Here is an 18,864-nt window from a genome sequence, read left to right as displayed (position 1 = left end):
AGAGTATCTGGCCAAACTAATGCTGCCCTTGCATGTTTAAATCCCCCCCCCTGTGCTACACAAAGGGAATAGTGTAGATGGGCTTTAGAGTGGTTTCACAGGTCGGCAGAACATCGAGGGCCGAAGGGCCTGTACTGTGCTGTAATGTTCTATGGCTGCAACTGGTCTAATTTGAGTCCCATTCAAAATGCAATTTCACTACTGACAAGATTTCATGGGAATGTAAGCATCGCGACCAATGGGATTTTACTGTATTTACTGCATTCGTACAAATAAAAATCCACTCCAACTCAAAAATTAAGCTCAATATAACATATTTATACAGTGTGCTCAACATCAACTTGCACCATCCTGAGCGAAAACATCACCAGGTCTGATCCAACACTATGTTTAATTCCCCCCCCCCCGTGCTACACAATAGACAAATAAAGAGGTGCAACAGTACCCAGACAGAGCGTCACAGGAAAAACATATCCATTCTGTCTGTGCAACATTTTGGTCTCCAAACATAAGAACCACTGCAACAGTCTGAAAACTGTATATCTGCATCATGGGTGTGATGATATTCTGGATAGGTTAAAGTAGAATGATAGAAGGATGAATTAAAAAACAATTCAGACATTAAATTCAAAGGGTCAGAGAAGCCTAAGTCTGTATTTACCTGAAACATTAGATGCCAAAGAATTTGGACTGCTTGAAGATCTGCTGAGGTAGAAGCAGTTGTGGGATGAGCCTGCGGATAGCAAATGCACCTGAAATTTAGAAAAGTAATTTAAGTGTAAAACTTTGTTCTACACAAAAATAATTGCATAAAGTCATTTTAAATTACTTAAACACGGTTCTTTCAATTTCTTCTCGGACTATGAATTTTGCTGACTAGATTGTATGAATTGCCCATGCACACTTTCCCAGAGTTGTTGGTGGTGGGCCTTCTTGAACTTCCGTAATCCTTTTGATGGTGTTAGGTATGGAATTGACAAGTCTGATGACATTTTAATTGTGTATTTGAATTACCAAAGTAACATGCGCGAGGACAGGTTTCTTTCAATTTACATCAAGAAAAATGTCATAAAGTCGATTACATTGGTAAAAATATAAACACGCCTATTTCTTGAACATAGAATCCACAATTTCTGAGAAAACAGAAACATAACAGGAGTAAGCCAGCAAGGCTGCTCCACCATTCAATACGGTCAAGGCTGATCATCCATTTTGACATCTCTTCCCTCACACTATCCCCATATCCCTTTATGTCACCAGTATTTAGAAACCTAGCAATCTCTGCTTTAAACATGTTCGATGATTGGACTTCCAATCCTCTGGGGCAGAGAATTCTAAAGATTTACAACTCTCTGAGTTAAGATGCTTCTCCTCATCTCAGAAGTAAGTGGCTTCCCCCTTTTTTGAAAATAAGACCCCTGGTTCAAGACTCACCAATCATAAGGCCATAAGACATAGGAGCAGAATTAGGCCACTCGGCCCATCGAGTCTGCTCCGCCATTCAATCATGGCTGATATTTTTCTCATCCCCATTCTCCTGCCTTCTCCCCATAACCCCTGATCCCCTTCTTAATCAAGAACCGATCTAGCTCTGCCTTAAAGACACTCCGTGATTTGGCCTCCACAGCCTTCTGCGGCAAAGAGTTCAACAGATTCACCACCCTCTGGCTGAAGAAATTCCTCTCATCTCGGTTTTAAAGGATCATCCCTTCAGTCTGAGATTGTGTCCTCTGGTTCTAGTTTTTCCTACAAGTGGAAACATCCTCTCCACGTCCACTATATCCTGGCAAGTTTCAATAAGATCCCCCCCCTCATTCTTCTAAACACCAACGAGTACAGACCCAGAGTCCTCAGCCATTCCCCATATGACAAGCTCTTCATTCCAGGGATCATTCTTGTGAACTTTCTCTGGACCCTTTCCAAGGCCAGCACATCCTGCCTTAGATACGGGGCCCAAAACTGCTCACAATACTCCAAATCGGGTCTGACCAGAGCCTTATACAGCCTCAGAAGTACATCCCTGCTCTTGTATACTAGCTCTCTCGACATGAGAGCTAGCAGTGGGGGCTAACAGTGCCTTCCTAACTGCCGACTGAACCTGCACGTCAACCTTAAGAGAATCTTGAAACGGACTCCCAAGTCCCTTTGTGCTTCTGATTTCCTAAGCATTTCCCCATTTAGAAAATAGTCTATGTCTAAATTCCTCCTTCCAAAGTGCATAAACTCACACTTTCCCACATTGTATTCCATCTGCCACTTCTTTGCCCACTCTCCTAGCCTGTCCAAGTCCTTCTGCAGCCCCCCTGATTTCTCAATACTACCTGTCCCTCTACAGATCTTTGTATGATCTGCAAAAGTAGCAACAATGCCTTCAGTTCCTTCTTCCAGATCGTTAATGTATATTGTGAAAAGTTGTGGTCCCAGCACAGACCCCTGAGGCACACCTCTAGTCACCGGCTGCCATCCTGAAAAAGATCCCTTTATCCCCACTCTCTGCCTTCTGCCAGTCAGCCAGGGAGAAACATCTTGCCCGTATCTACCCTGTCTATCCCTTTAAGCATTTTGTAGGTTTCAATGAGATTACCCCTCATTCTTTGAAATTCTAGAGAATACAGGCCCAGCTTCTCCAATCTCTCATCATGGGATAGTCCCACCATCCCCAGAACAAGTCTGGTGGACTTTCATTATGTTCTCTCGATGGCAATAATCTCCTTTCTGAGATAAGGGGACCAAAACTGCACAGTACTCCAGGTGAGGTCTAACCAAGCATGTGTACAATTGAAGCAAGACTTAGTTACTCCTGTACACAAATACTCTTGAAATGAAATGAAAATGAAATGAAAATTGCTTATTGTCACAAGTAGGCTTCAAATGAAGTTACTGTGAAAAGCCCCTAGTCGCCACATTCCGGCGCCTGTTCGGGGAGGCTGGTATGATAAAGGCTGATGTGCCATTGGCCGCCTTAATTGCTTGCTGCACCTGCATATTGGCTTTGTGTAGCTGACGAGGACACCCAGGCCTATTGTACATCTACACTTTCTAATCTCTCACCATTTAAAGAAATAGTCTGCACATCCGCTCCTCCTATCAAATTGGAGGACCTCACATTATATTGCATCTGTCATGTTCTTGCCCACTCACGAAGTCTGCCCGACTCTTTTTTCAAAAATAAATTTAGAGTACCAAATTCCTTTTTTCCAATTAAGGGGCAATTTAGCGTGGCCAATTCACCTACCCTGCGCAACTTTGGGTTGTGGGGGCGAAACCCACGCAAACACGGGGAGAATGTGCAAACTCCACACGGACAGTGACCCAGAGCCGATTGAACCTGGGACCTCGGCGCCGTGAGGCAGCAGTGCTAACCACTGCACCACCGTGCTGCCCCCTGCCCAACTCTTCTTGAAGCCGCTTTACATCTTCCTCACAACACACATTGCCACCTAGCTTTGTGCTATCTGCAAACTTGGGAATAACATATTACCTAAGATAATCCAAAATCATTGATATATGTTGTGAACAGCTGGGGTCCCAGTACTGATCCTTGTGGTATTCTACTAGTCACAGCCTGCCGATATAAGAATGATCCATTTAATTGTACTCTGTTTTCTGTCTGTTAACCAGCCCTTAATCCGTGCCAGTATATTATTTGCTATCCCATGTGCTTTCATTTTGCTAATCAAACTCCTGTGGGGGACTTTATCAAAAGCCTTTTTAAAATCAAAGAATACGTAATCCGCCAACTATGCTTTCTCAATTCGGTTAGTAACATCCTCAAAAACCCCAACAGATTGGTCAGACATGATTTCCCACTCATAAATTCATGTTGGCTATGCCCAATCAGATCATCATTATCCAAGCATGCATTTATTGCATCCTTTATAATACGATTCCAGCATTTTTCCTACTACTGATACAAGGCTAACAGGTCTGTAGTTCCCAGTTTTCTCCCTCTGTAAATAGTGGGGTGACATGCAATACCTTCCAATCTGCAGAAACCGTTCCAGAATCTATAGAATTTTGAAAGATGATCGCCAATGCATCCACTATCTCTATAGTTACCCCCATCATCATTCTGGGATGTAGAATACCAGATCCCAATTTTCAGTCCCATTAATTTCTCCAGTGCAACCTTCTTACTAACACTAATTTCCTTCAATTCCTCATTCACCCAAGTCCCTTAGATCTCTAATTCTGGGAGATTTCCTGTATCTTCCTCAGTGAAAACAGACACAAAGTAATCATTTAGTTTCGCTACCATTTTGCTATTCCCTATTAAATATTCTCCTGACTGCATGTAATAGACCCAGATTTGTCTTTGTCAATAAAGTTTCCTTTTTACATATCTATAGAAGATTGTACAATCAATGTTTATTTTTTGCTCATTTACATTCATATGCTCTTCTCCATTTCTCTATCAGTTTGTTGGTCCTACTTTGCCGTATTCGAAACCTTCCCAATCCTCAGGTTTACTACCATTTCTGGCAACTTTATAGGGCTTTACGTCCCAACACCTCAAACAAATACACCCATTCAACCCAATCAAATGTTTTCTCCGCATCCATTGACAATACCACCTCCATTTCTCATGATCACATTCAATAACCTCCGACACCTGCTGCCCCTTCATGAATCCAGTCTGATTCTCTCCTATCGCCCCAGGCACATAATCATCTATACGTGGCGCCAGCAGCTTCGCCAATATTTTTGCATCCAGTTCAACAACAAAATCGGGCAGTTTCCGATGCTGATGGGGTAGGTGCAGGGGTTGGGGTGTTGTTGGGGCTGAGGGAGGTAATAATCTGTATTAATGAAATGCAATGAAAATGAAATGAAATGAAAATCGCTTATTGTCACAAGTAGGCTTCAAATGAAGTTACTGTGAAATCTTTGTGATACTGTGAATCTTTTTTTTTTCCTTTTTAAAAAATTCCTTTATCAGAGTTACAAAGCCAGAGCTCAGAGTGTGGACAGGGACAAATCCCTAATCCAGCTCCTTGCCTGCTCCAAAATCTAATTCAAATTGAATCCAATTCATGGTCCCCACAAGAGAGACATACCAGATCCAGGCATTACACCTGACCTCACGCTCATCTTAGCCAAAAGGCCGAAGAAGAATTCTTAGTCCCTTATACTTAAACACTTTCCACCTGGGTAACTCCTTCCGAAAAGGGCAAAAAGATCCAAACAATTCCACTTTGAGCAGAAGCCACCTAATGTACGACCACATGGCCGCCACTGGTAGTCCGCAATAATTATTTAAAGGCTATCCATTGCCTGTGTACCATCATACCTTTTAATGTACTTTCCCAATCCCAATGTACACACCCCTGTCAGCATCAACGGGGCTGAGGTGGAGATGGTTAACAGCTTCAAATTCCTAGGGGTGCACATCACCAAAAATCTGTCCTGGTCCACCCACATCGACGCTATCACCAAAAAAGCACAACAGCGCCTATACTTCCTCAGGAAACTAAGGAAATTCGGCATGTCCACATTAACTCTTACCAACCTTTGCACCATAGAAAGCATCCTAATTGGCTGCATCACAGCCTGGCATGGCAACTGCTCGGCTCAAGACCGCAAGAAACTTCAGAGAGTCGTGAACACAGTCCATCACACAAACCTGCCTCCCATCCACTGACTCTATCTACACCTCCCGCTGCCTGGGGAAAGCGGGCAGCATAATCAAAGACCCCTCCCACCAGGCTTACTCATTCTTTCAACTTCTTCCATCGGGCAGGAGATACAAAAGTCTGAGAACACGCATGAACAGATTCAAAAACAGCTTCTGCCGCGCTGTTACCAGACTCATAAACATAGAACATACAGTGCAGAAGGAGGCCATTTGGCCCATCGAGTCTGCACCCTCTTATGGACTGAACTGACTACACGTCTGTATGCTTCACCCGATGCCGGTGTCTATGTATTTACATTGTATACCTTGTGTTGCCCTATTATGTATTTTCTTTTTATTTTATTTTCATGTACTTAATGATCTGCTTGAGCTGCTCGCAGAAAAAGAAACAAAATCCAATCCAATCTACATCAGCCAATTTGTCCTTCATACCTTTGCAGTTTTCTCTGTTCAAATTTAACACCCTGGCTTCAGATTGAACGATTCACTTTGAAACATAATGTAAATTCCTATCATATTATGATTCCTCATCCCTAAAGATTCTTTTACAAGATTATTAATTAGTTAAACATAGAGCTATGGTTGTTCTTGTTTCCATTAAGCTCCAGATACACTGACAAATCTCATCAAAACTAGCTAATAAACAGCTGCGTTCAATGCTTCAGGAATTACCACCACCAGTCAATACTTCACAGCTCAGGGTAATTAAATATTCATTGACAGCTTTTCTCCATTAAATAGAAAATACAAGGTGTAAATAAGCAATAACAGCTGCCGAATTCATGAATATTCAGAGAAACTGCTGGAAGAGGAACTTTTTGAAAATTCATTCAAGGGATGTGGGCTTCGCCAGTATTCACTGCCCATCCCTAATTGCCCTTGAGGAGGTGGTGAGCTGCCGTCTTCAACCGCTGCAGGTCATGTGGTGTAGGTACACCTACAGGGCTGTTACGGAGAGAGTTCCAGGATTTTGACCCTGTGCAAGTCTGTGTAAAGCAGACAACCAAGATCATCAAACTAGATTTGTATTGGATAAGGGCAAGTTTCATGGTTTTCAGTAATGCCAATAGATGGAGCATTCTGCTAATGCACGCAGCAGGATTAAGTTACAACCTGCAGTATACAACACTGAATCAAAGCAGCAATTACTCAAGCGATGAAACTTCATGATCGATCAGCTCATTCTCCAAATTGAAGGAGAGAACAGCAACAAGAAACAATTAAGATTTGATCAGTAAAATATATATATATATTTTTTTAAGGATTTGGTTCGTTGTGGTGCAAATTTGTGTAAATTAAAGAAATATCAAATCAACAGCAGAGAATTACAATCGACGATCAAAACCCTTCAGAGGTAGTTCTCTACTTCGAAGGTGTAAATAAGCAATAACGGCTGCAAAATTCATGAATATTCAGAGAAAACTGTGGAAGAGGAACTTTAATAATATAAACACTTACATCTTCTGGTGTTTCAATCTCCTGTGACTGCCCACATCCTTGTGGCTGCATTCTCTCCAATCCAGCTCCAGTTGCACATTTTGATTTCTGATTCTTCTGTTTAACTTTCTGTGCCCATGAGGTCAAACTTTTAAAAATTAAAATTAATTGAATGCTGTCAGACATGAAAACTCAGTTAAACTATCCATAAACAGAGACTCTGTTTTCTACCTTAGGACATGTTGAGTTCAATTTTCCTGTGTAATCTAACCCAGAATCAGTGAGGATCACAGCAAAGAACAAGGGAAAGCTTGGCTGGTGATACCTACTGTTTTAAAATTCTGGATTTTAAAATTCTCATCCTTGTTTCAAGTACCTCCATGACCTTGCCCCTCCCTAGTTTTGTAATCTCCTCCAGCTCCATAACCCTCCAGGAACCTGCACTCCTATAATTCTAGCTTTTTAAAAATTAAAAAATAAATTTAGAGGACCCAATTCTTTTTTTTCCAATTAACGGGCAATTTACCGATCGCTTTGCTGAGTGCTCCGAAAGCTAGTGATTTAAAATAAACCTGTTGGACTTTAACCTGGTGTTATAAGACTTCTTACTGTGCTCTTTGACCAGATTTTGAGTGTATATAAATATAGTTGTTGTTGCCTTACTGGTTGAACAATGTTCTCTCCACCCACCCGAGTCTGGTAGAGGGCTAACGCTGATCTTTTCTTTCATACCTGCCTGCTGTATGTAAAGAATGGTGGGAAGACTCAGGTCCCCAATGGATTTCTCTCATGCTTCTGCTTTGCATGGGGAAGGTGGTGGTAAGCCCTGAAAAGCAACTGCTCTGACATTCCCTAATGGAAGGAGCAGGCAGTGTATCAGCCTCTTCAGTCTCCATTTTGCTTTCAGCACTGCAATACCCAGTCTTGGCCATGGCATTCGTTGGAACAACTGGTTCAATCTTCACCCAGTTCACCCCTTTAACCCCTTCAACTATTCTCATCTTCACCGGAAGACTTGCTGTAAGACTTCTGGGGTTTTCTAGCTGGACAGTGGCAGTGAGAATCGCACTGGAAGCCCACCAAGCATATCGCATTAATCCTGATCCAATCTGGGTTCCAGCAATGCTGAAGAGGCAGAACATTTTCCTCGCATTACTGGAGAGGAGAATAATGGTTATTAATTGAAGGCAAAACGTGTGCTCCTCTCCCATCCGAACACTTGTGTCCAGATGTTTCAAAGAACTGCATGAAAAGGATATTGCCCTTTCAAGCACTAAAGAGAGCCTTTGAAAATAGGAAAAAAAGCATAAATCTAAGTAAACAGACATGATGTCATCATTATTTCAACCCATGTACCCTGCAGTGGTGGCAAACTGTTGTTTTTCAGAGTGGGGGCAGGTATACAGCGGTGATCCTCAGGAGATCAGGACTGGGGCCACTGCTTTCCTTGATATATATTAAAGACTTGATTTTGCTGGGTACAATTTCAAAATTTGCAGGTGATGGAAGTATTGTGAACTCTGAGGAGGCTAGTGATAGACAAGATGGTGGAATGGGTGGACAAGAGCCAGATTAAATTAAGGCAGAGGAATGTGAACTGACATATTAGGCAAGAATAAAAAAAGGGCAAAATAAGTTAACAGGTAAAAGTTTACGGTCTGTCAGTGCACTCAGCCATATGGAACATTCATCCTGCAGGGTGTGGGAGGTTGTGCAGGCACAAAGTGCTCTCGATGGTTAGATCTGCAGAAGTGTCACCGGCTGCAGAAATTTGAACTCCGGAATGTGGAACTCAAGTGACAGCTGGAGTCACTGCTATGCATCCTCAAGGCTGAGGATTATGTGGATAGCACGTTTGAGAGGTGGTCACAGTACAGCTAAGAAGTACGCAGACAGAGGGGGAATCGGTGACTGTCAGAGTATCTGAGAGAAACAGACTGATAATGAGCCCCTCTCGCTCTCCAACTCCCTTTTCATTTTGGATACTGGTGTGTGAGACGATTCCTCAGAGGAGTGTAGCAAGAGCAACATTTATGCCACAACAGCTGGTTCAGCCGCACAGGCTGGGAGGACGAAGAATGGAAGTGATAATATAATAATAATAAAAATAGCTTATTATCACAAGTTGGCTTCAATGAAGTTACTGTGAAAAGCCCCTAGTCGCCTCATTCCGGCGCCTGTTCGAGGAGGCCGGTACGGGAGTTGAACCCGCGCTGCTGGCCTTGTTCTGCATTACAAGCCAGCTGTTTAGCCCATTGTGCTAAACCAGCTCCTGGTTTAGCCCCTGTGCTAAACCAGCCACTATAGTAGTAGTTAAGAGAGCAGACAGGCTGTAGACTTAACTCCAGAATGGTAGATTCCCTCCCTAGTTCCAGAGTCAAGGATATCCATAGCAGCTCAAGGACATTCTTTTGGGGCAGGGTGAACAGCCAGAGAGCATGGTCCATATTGGGACCAATGACACACGTAGGAAAAGGGATGAGATCCTGAAAGCAGATTTCATGGAGTTAGGAGGACATTTAAAAGCAGGACCTCACGAGCAGTCATCTCAGAATTACTTCCAGTGTCACATGCTAGATGAGCATGAGAACAGAAAGATTGAGCAATTCAACAAATAGGGTGGCACGGTGGCAGTGGTTAGCACTGCTGTCTCTTAACGCCAGGCACAATTCCAGCCTCGGGCGACTGTGTCTGGAGTTTGTACTTTCTCCAGGTGTCTGCATGGGTTTCCTCTGGGTGCACCGGTTTCCTTCCACAGTCCAAAGATGTGCAGATTAGGTGGATTGGCCATGCTAAATTGCCCCATAGTGTTCAAGGGGCAATTGGGTTACAGGGATAGGGTGGAGGCATGGGCTTAAATGGAGTGCTCTTTCCAAGGGCCGGTGCAGATTTGTTGGGCTGAATGGCCTCCTTCTGCACTGTAAAATCTATGATAGCTGGAGAAATGGAGTAGGAGGGAGAGCTTTAAATTTCCGAGGCATTTGGACCGGTTTGGGAAAGATGGGACCTATACAAGGACGGGTTACACCTTAATAGGATTGGGACGTCACGGAGAGGTTTGAGAATAGTATCAAGGTAAATAGGAAAGTTTGATAGAATTAGAGTAAGCAATAGTAAGTCATTAGATGAGGTCAGAGCAAGGGGAAAGTAAAAAGCTTGAATTCACATGTATGCGAATGCACAGATTGTGGTTAAGGAGATTGGTGAACTACAGGCACAGGCTGAAAAATGAAATGATGATATTACTGCAAGAACAGAGACCTGGCTCAAAGAAGGGCAGGGCTGGGCATTAAATATTCCTGAGTGCAAGATGTTTAGGAGAGACAGGAAAAGAAGAAAGTGGGAAGAGGTTGCAGTGTTGATGAAAGATGGTATTAGATGGTTGGGGCGGCACGGCGGCACAGTGGTTAGCACTGCTGCCTCACAGCACAAGGGACCCAGGTTCAATTCTGCCCCTGGGTGACTGTGTAGAGTTTACCAGTTCTCCCAGTGTCTGCGTGGGTTTTCTCCGGGTGCTCCGGTTTCCTCCCATAGTCCAAAGATGTGCAGGTTAGGTGGATCGGCCATGATAAATTGCCCCTTAGTGTCCAAAGGTTAGGTGGGGTTACTGGGTTCCAGGGATGGGGTGGGGGAGTGGACCGGGTGGTGTACTCTTTCAGAGGGTCAGTGCAGACTTGATGGGCCACATGGCCTCCTTCTGCACTGTAGTGATTCTATGATTCTGTGATACAGTACTGGAGAGTGTGTTCTAGAAGGGTCATGGATAGAAACCCTCTGGCATGAGGCAAGGAATGAAAAAGGTCCAATAACATTGATCAGTGTAGTATATAGACCACCAACTAATGGAAGGATGTTAAAGTTCAAACAGTTCAGTTGAACTTGGATCCTAGCAACAAGCGGAGGAAACACCAAGCACCTAGCAGGGGAGGACACCAAGCATCAAGGCGAGGGAGAGGCGGCTGCCACAAATACCAAGCAGGCATGGGTGAGGAAGGGAGCAGAAGAGCGAGGCCCTGAGGCATGGGAGAAGTGACCGCAGTAAGCTCCAGGCAGGCATGGGTAAGGTGGGCATCAGGAGAATGAGTCCTCAAGGCGAGGGAGAACCAGCCATCTCGAGCACCAGGTGTACGTGAGGCAGCAGAGAGGATACCAGTCCAGCAGCACGAGGCAGCGGACAGAGGTGAGGCAGCAGAATAGGAGTACTTCAGAGACAGGGGAGCAGAATAGGCGGACAACTGCAGCGGAACAGCGAAGCGGACTGAGAATGCCAGAGAGTGTTGTAGGAAATCCATGGGATAAAGTCAATAGTCGCTTGGACATGTGCAGGATAAATAAGGAAAGCCAGCATGGATGCATTGAGGGAAATCCTGCTGGAATTCTACTGAGGAGGTAATGGATAAGTTTAATAAGGTTAATAAGTGCTGTTGATGTGGTGTATATAGATTTTGAAAAGGCATTCGACACAGTGCCATACAAGACTTGTGAGCAGAATTCTAGCTCATGGAATAAAAGGGAAAGCAGGCACTTGGATTAAGAAATTAGCTGAGTGACAGGAGAAAGATAGTAATGATGAATGGTTGTTGTTCTGTTTGGAGGAAGGTTCCTCAGGGGTCAGTATTGGAACCCTTGTTCTTCCTGATAAAAATTAATGACTTGTACTGAGTTCAGGCATGATTTCAAAATTTGCAGAAGATAACTTTAGTTATCAACTCTGATGAGGATTGTCTTGATATTCAAAAGGACATAGACATGTTGATGGATTGGGCAGGTAATTGGCAGATGACGTTTAATGCACTGAAATGGGAGATGCTTTTGGCAGCAAATATATGGAGAGACAGTATAAAATAAAGTGAGAAACTCTAAAGGAGGTGCAGGAAAAAAGGAACCTTGGTGCATATGTTTTTAAAATTCATTTTACAGGATGTAGGCGTTGCTGGCACGGCCAGCATTTATTGCTCTTGAGAAGGTGGTGGTGAGTTGCCATCTTGAACAGCTACAATCGCTGTGGTGTAGGTACATCCCCAGTGCTGTTAGGGAAGGAGTTCCAGGATTTTAACCCGGCGACAGCGAAGGAACAGCAAAATATTTCCAAGTCAGGATAGTGTGTGACTTCGAGGGGAAATTCCAGGTGATGGTGTTCCCATGCCTGCTGTCCTTGTCCTTCTAGATAGTAGCGGCTGTGGGTTTGGAAGATGCTGCCTAAGGAGCGTTAGTGAGTTCCTGCAGTGCACCTTGTAGACGGTACACACTCCTGGCACTGTTCGTCGGGGGTACAGGAAGTGAACATTTGTGAAAGGGATGCCAATCAAACTGGCTGCTTTGTCCTGGATGGTATCAAGTTTCTGGAGTGTTGTTGGAGCTGCACTCATCCAGGTAAGTGGAGAATATTCCATCACATTCCTGACTTGTACCTTATAGATGATGGACAGGCTTTAGGGTGTCAGGAGACGAGTTACTTTGTGCAGGATTCCCAGCCACTGACCTGCTCTTGTAGTCACAGTATTTATATTGCTAGACCACTCCAGTTCTGGTCAATAACCTCTAGAATGGTAACACCATTGAATGTCATGGGGCGATGGTTAGATTCTCTCTTGTTGAAGATGATCATTGCCTGGCCCTTGTGTGGCACAAATGCCATTTGCCACTTTTCAGCCCAAGCCTGGATATTGTCCATCTTTCTGCATTCGGACAAGGAAATGGCAGGGCACGTTGCAAGCAGTTGAAGCATATAGTACATTTGCTTTATTAATAAAGGCATTGAGTAAGTGTAAGGAACTTGTATAAGACACTAGTTAGACCTCATCTGGAGTGTTGTGTCCAGTTCTGGGTGCAATACTTGAAGGATGTGAAGGCATTGGATAGAGTACAGAGGAGATTCACAAGAATGATTCCAGGGATAAGGAATTGACGCAATGAGGATAGATGGGACTGTTTACTGTTTTCCTTTTTGGGGGGGGGGGGGGGGGGGGGGAGTATTCAAGATTCTGAACAGTACTCCTTATCGAGAAAAGATTGTGAGGAAAGTTATTCAACATCATGGGGGGTTTAGGACAATGGTAATGGCGGCGGCGGTGGTGGTGGTGGGGTAATGTTTTTTGGGGTTTTTTTTTAAAATTTAATTAATTTAGAGTACCCAATTCAATTTTTCCAATTAAGGGGCAATTTAGCATGGCCAATCTACCTAGCCTGCACATCTTTGGGTTGTGGGGGTGAAACGCACACAAACACGGGGAGAATGTGCAAACTCCACACGGACAGTGACCCAGAGCCGGGATCGAACCTGGGACCTCAGAGCCGTGAGGCTGCAGTGCTAACCCACTGCGCCACCATGCTGCCCTGTGGTGGGGTAATTGATGAGACATCCACAGAAGTTGTATGGGTGGCATCTGTCATTGGTTTCAGAGAAAAAGGTAAAGTCGCCATATTCACAGCTGCTTTGAGAGCTGACTGGTACTGATTCAATCGGAGGATCACCATACCTCAGGCGAGGGACAAGGTTGAGAAAGCGGAGCGTTCATGAATTATCTCAGCCATCACGAACCAGCCATCTAGACAAGTGAGCTAAACGCCCCCTCTGGTTTCAGAGTGTGGTGTGTCTGACCACATTTCGCCTTTCGGTTTACATGGACTGTGTACTCACTGAGAACATTAGGGAACAAGATTTATTTTGTAATTGTGCTATTCTTAATATTCTGTATATATCTGTAAAGATATAATGCGTTGTAGTTAATCTTTTTTTGTTTATTAAATGTTTTATTCTTTTGTTTAAAGTCAATTGGAAGTCCTGTGACTTTGTTCATCAAAAAATATGAGTTAGGATCCATCAAGCCAGGTTTGGTGAGGTTATGGGGATAGGGTGGGGTGTGGGCCTAGGTAGGGTGCTCTTTCCAAAATTTGGTACAGATTCGATGGGCCGAATGGCCTCTTTCTGCACTGTAGGAATTCTACGATAAGGCGCCATCCTGGGATCTGACTTGTCCAGTAGTAACATTAGCTGGGATCGTAACAACAGATTGGAACGATTTCCTCTGATGGAATGGTTGAGAATCAGAGGACACAGATTTTATGTAACTGGCAGAAGAACCAGAGGCAAAATCAGGGGAAACCTTTTTTTTTTTTAAAACACAATGAGTGGTTAGGATCTGGAATGCATTACCTGGGCGAAGTGCAGCGGCAGATTCAAATGTGGCTTTCAAAACAGAGCAAGAAATTTGATGGTGGTCACTTCCTGTGGCTGCCATGGAGTGAGTAGTTGCACATTTGGTGGCTCCCACTCAAGGTGGATTTTTTCGGTCTTATCCCGCCCGAAAGGTGCAGTATTTGAGGGCAAATGGTGCAGGAATGCCCAGGGAAGGTAATACTCTGGTGAGGCAGGTGCATCAATCAGCAGACGAGGAGCGCCACGAGAAAGAAAGAGCAGAAGGAGAGTTTTTGTGGCGTGCCACAGGTAAAGATGGCAGAGGGCAAGGGGGGCATGCTGCCTACCCAGTGATCAACAGTGCAGCTGATGGAGTTCTTGCATAATAAGTTCCAGCAGCAGAGGAAAGAGGCCCTGTAAGACACAGCCAAGGTGGTGGAGCAGTTAAGAAATATGATTGAGTGAGTTGAGCAGAGGCTGGAGTCACGGGCCGGACGATTCAGAAAGTGGAGGAGGCGTGGGGGAGCACGAAGAGCAGGTTGCCTAGTTGGTGGCGGAGTTGGGAATGATGCGGGAAAGCCAGAAGAGGCTAAGGGGAAGGTGGAGGACCTGGAGAATCACTCCAGGGGGCAAAATATAAGGATTATTGGGATGTCTAAGGCATTGAAGATGCGGAGGCCGCTGAGTATGTGGCGAGTATGCTGGAGAAGGTGATGGGGGAGGGCGCCTTTGATCGGTCCCTCGCGGTGGACCGAGCGCACAGGGCGCCAAGGAGGCTGCAGGTGGGCGAGTCGCCAAGGGCGATGGTGGTGAGGCTGCATCGCGTTTTGGATAAGGAAAGGATCTTACAATGGGCAAGGCAGACTAAGAAGTGTACCTGGGAAGGGAGTGAGCTGCAGATCTACCAAGACCTCGGTGCGGAGTTGGCGGAGGAGGACCGGGTTCAACCGGATAAAGGCTTCTCTTTGAGAAGTTTGGAGTATTGTACCTGGGCTGACTGTGGGTGACATTCCAGAAAGGGAGCTCTATTTCAACACAGAGGAGGCGACGGACTTTATTTTTAAAAAAATTTAGAGTACCCAATTAATTTTGTCCAATTAAGGGGCAGTTTAGCGTGGCCAATCCACCTAGCCTGCACATTTTTGAGTTGTGGGGGCAAAACCCACGCAAACACGGGGAGAATGTGCAAACTCCACCCGGAGGGTGAGTGTGCCTTTTGTTATAATAATCTTTATTAGTGTCACAAGTAGGCTTACATTAACACTGGAATGCAGTTACTGTGAAAAGCCCCTAGTCGCCACATTCCGGCATCTGTTCGGGTACACGGAAGGAGAATTGAGAATGTCCAATTTACCCAACAAGCACGTATTTTGGGGATTTGGGAGAGGAAACCAGAGCACCCAGAGGAAACCCACACAGACACAGGGAGGCCGTGTGGACTCCGCACAAACAGTAATCCAAGCTGGGAATCGAACCCAGGTCCCTTGCACTGTGAAGCAACAGTGCTAACCACTGTGCTATCGTGTCGCCCTATATGACCCGGAAAGGGGGGGGTTGCTGACGAGGATGTGGTTGGCGTGGCACAGTTCAGACGGGATCGATGGCGGTGCACATCTGAGGGTGCGCCTGGAGGGGCATGTGACACGGGTTGGGGGCTGGCTCAAGAAAGGGTATGGCTGATCGGCAGGGGAGGGAGGCAGGGAAACCCCGACCAGGCTAGTAGAGTGGAACGTGAGGGGGTTGAATGGGCCGGTTAAACGGTCGCGTGTGTTCACACATCTGAGGAGTTTCAAGGTGGCCGTGGCATTTTTTCTGGAGACACACCTGAAGTTGGGGAATCAGTCGAAGCTGACAAAGGGATGGGTGGGGCAAGCATTTCATTCGGGACTGGATATGAGGACAAGGAGGTGGCAGTTTTGGTCAATAAGAGGGTTGCATTTGAGGCAGGGAGCAGTGTGGGCGCTCTTGGGGGGAAGATTCCAGACCTGGACTCGCATTGGTTGATTATGGAGGGTGATTTCAATATGGTTATAGATCCCTATTACCCTCTAGATCCACATTACCCTATCATCCCTCACTCAATCAATCTCCCTCGTGGACGCCTGTTTCCTTAACTGATGGGCCAACATCCAGATCACCTTTTCCACATACACATGCACTGTCCCTCTGACCCTCCGCAACTGTCCTATCGCTTTCCCCAGACTAGCTCAAACTCCATCTGGAGACTCTGCCTCTCCTTCAACAACCCTGCCGCCGGGGCTTCCGAATACCTCTTGTCCATCCTCAAAATCCCATCCTCCAGCTTTGCCCTCTCCCCCTGCTCCGCCTTCTCCCGGTGTGTCGGGACCGATATAAACTCCCCTCTAACTACAGCCTTGTGTGTCTCCCACAACTTGGCGGCAGTGACCTCCCCCATATCATTCAACTCCACGTAGCCCCAAATGACAGCCCGCACCCGCTCATACACATTCTCCTCTGCCAGCAACCCTACGTCTAGCCTACACTGCGGCCGTTGGGCCTTTCCCTGAGCCACCCAATGCAGCGTGGATGGAAACCGAATATTCCCGATTCGGCCACCCCCGCAAGCAGTGCCTTGTCCATAACAAAAAAGTCAATCCGGGAGTATGCCCGATTCACATGAGAGAAGTATGAAAATTCCTTTGTCCTCAGCCTCCCAAACCTCCATGGGTCCAACACCCCTCAAGCGCTCCATGAACCCCCTCAGCTCTCTCGCCACTGCCTACACCCTCGACGACTTGGGACTCGACCGGTCCAAGTCCGGTGGGAAGTATGTTTACCTGGGTGTCTATTCGCTGTAAACTGTTTTGATACATGTTTGTAATAAAATGCATTTTTTAAAAATGGGGATGGTGGTGTCGGGGACAGGAGGGTTGTGGCTGTTTATCGAGTTGGTGTGTTGGTCTTCTGATATTTTGCGTACATGTGAAAATGCCTTGAATAAACTATTTTTTTAAAACAAGAAATTTGAGGGTGTCAGGGAAAGGATTTGAGAGTGGAACTAGCCCAATAGTGTTGCAAAGAGCCAGTGTGCACCCAATGGGTTGAGTGGCCTCTTTCTGTGCCATAACCATCCTATGCGATGTAGAACTCCACGAGTGAGACAGCCATTCAACCTTTGCCTAATGCCGCCAAGTTCCATACTGGGAACGAAGCCTCAAAAGATTTTCTTTAGTTGTTAGTGGAGACTAATTTTAACTTGGTTAAAAATAAATAAACTCTCCATTTTGTTACTGCTGTCTTCCAAAAGACAGATCCATCATCAATTTCTAATTAGATAAAGTGAAAGTTATACTGAGAGGCAAATATTAATTTTAAAACATTTCATCCAAAGCTTTGGTACTTACCCATCAGCCTTATTTTGCTTTCCAACCAGACTATCAGTCAGGGCTTTAATTTCCAAATTAGATTTATTGCTACTTGTTTCCTGATTAGTCCTCATGTCTTGAATTGGTTTGCTTGGAAATTGAAGTGCAACAGAGTGTTCATCACCAGTGGTAAAAATGAATGATGCTTGTCCATTTTCTTTCAGGTGAGGAAAACTGGATAGATTATGCTTTAGTGGGATTGAAACATTTTCCTTCATATTCTGTGCATTGTTTGCAACATTCAATCTGGTTTTATTTGCAGTGACAAGACCATGAAAACTGGATTGCACAGATGCTAAAAATGTTCCATATCCACTGGTCAGTAGCGTGTTGTCCTGAAGATCGTTCTGTTCACGATTACATTCACTGGTAGCCATTACCTGATCCTCTGTTTCACTGCAGTCAGACTGAACATTAGATTCTATTTTGCATTCTTGTTCCTCCAAGCGATGCCCATTGTGAAAACCAGATGCAATTGAGTCACTTGCGAGTTCTGAAAAGGATGGTAATCTGGATGTACAGTGTGTGAGACCAATATCATTTTGTAACTGAATTAGGGCTTTAATTTCATCTTGGATAAGCTGGAAATAAAAGATGAAAAAATACGATGAGGTGGTTCCTACATTGATAATATCATAATGCTATAGATCATAGTATTTGCAGAATTCAGTTTTCCCTTACCCATTATGCCAAGCAACTCGCAAGTAAGTGCACAAATTCTATTTCAGCACAGAGGGACGTGGAACTGGCTCTACTGAAAAACTGATTCTCAGTTTTCGGGGGGGGGGGGGGGGGGGGGGGGGGGGGGGAGGAGAGGAGAACAGTTCTAAAATAATTTGTACACATCAGGAAAGTCAGCACATTAAAATTACATTTATATTTATCACAAACCATTTTTTTTAAAGTTGTTGTTCTCTAACCCTCCCTCCCTAATTATCTTGCCCTAACACATCTGTACTTCTACCTCAGTAGAACACCCTATTGCACCAGGGCACCAGGTTCCACACAATCTATTATTATTAGATAATTTGTTGTCATTCGGGTGTGAGCATTTTCACCATCTCTGGGATGTGCAAATTCTGATTTTTGGGAAGTAAACTGCTCTACACTTGGCAGATGTAGGAACATGGAGAAATGTTATGACTACCATGCCACAAGACCTAATAAATACCATAAGTTTTTTATGTAAATTACTTTGACAGCCTTAAATGCTTTTAAGAGCGCACCAACTCACCACAAAACTGCCTATAATCTACACCAAATTATTA

The 18,864-nt window shown here is 44.7% G+C and overlaps 1 protein-coding gene across 6 annotated transcripts in view; it reads right to left on the bottom strand.

Annotated features, from left to right (window-relative positions):
- Positions 1-18,864, bottom strand: part of LOC140428264 (M-phase phosphoprotein 9) — a 266,696-nt gene that overhangs the window by 214,709 nt on the left and 33,123 nt on the right. For all 6 annotated transcript variants that reach the window (XM_072514583.1, XM_072514911.1, XM_072514834.1 and 3 more), the window contains exons 5-7: positions 17,576-18,177; positions 7,094-7,220; positions 662-752 (exon numbers count right to left, since the gene is read on the bottom strand). In XM_072514583.1, the coding sequence (XP_072370684.1) occupies positions 662-752; positions 7,094-7,220; positions 17,576-18,177 (820 nt within the window). The remainder of the gene's footprint in view (positions 1-661; positions 753-7,093; positions 7,221-17,575; positions 18,178-18,864) is intronic.

This window comes from Scyliorhinus torazame, chromosome 1 (assembly GCF_047496885.1).
Source record: "Scyliorhinus torazame isolate Kashiwa2021f chromosome 1, sScyTor2.1, whole genome shotgun sequence".
Classification (NCBI taxonomy): domain Eukaryota; kingdom Metazoa; phylum Chordata; class Chondrichthyes; order Carcharhiniformes; family Scyliorhinidae; genus Scyliorhinus; species Scyliorhinus torazame.
Note: the sequence above shows the minus strand (reverse complement) of the source record. Positions and strands in the feature narration are given on the sequence as shown.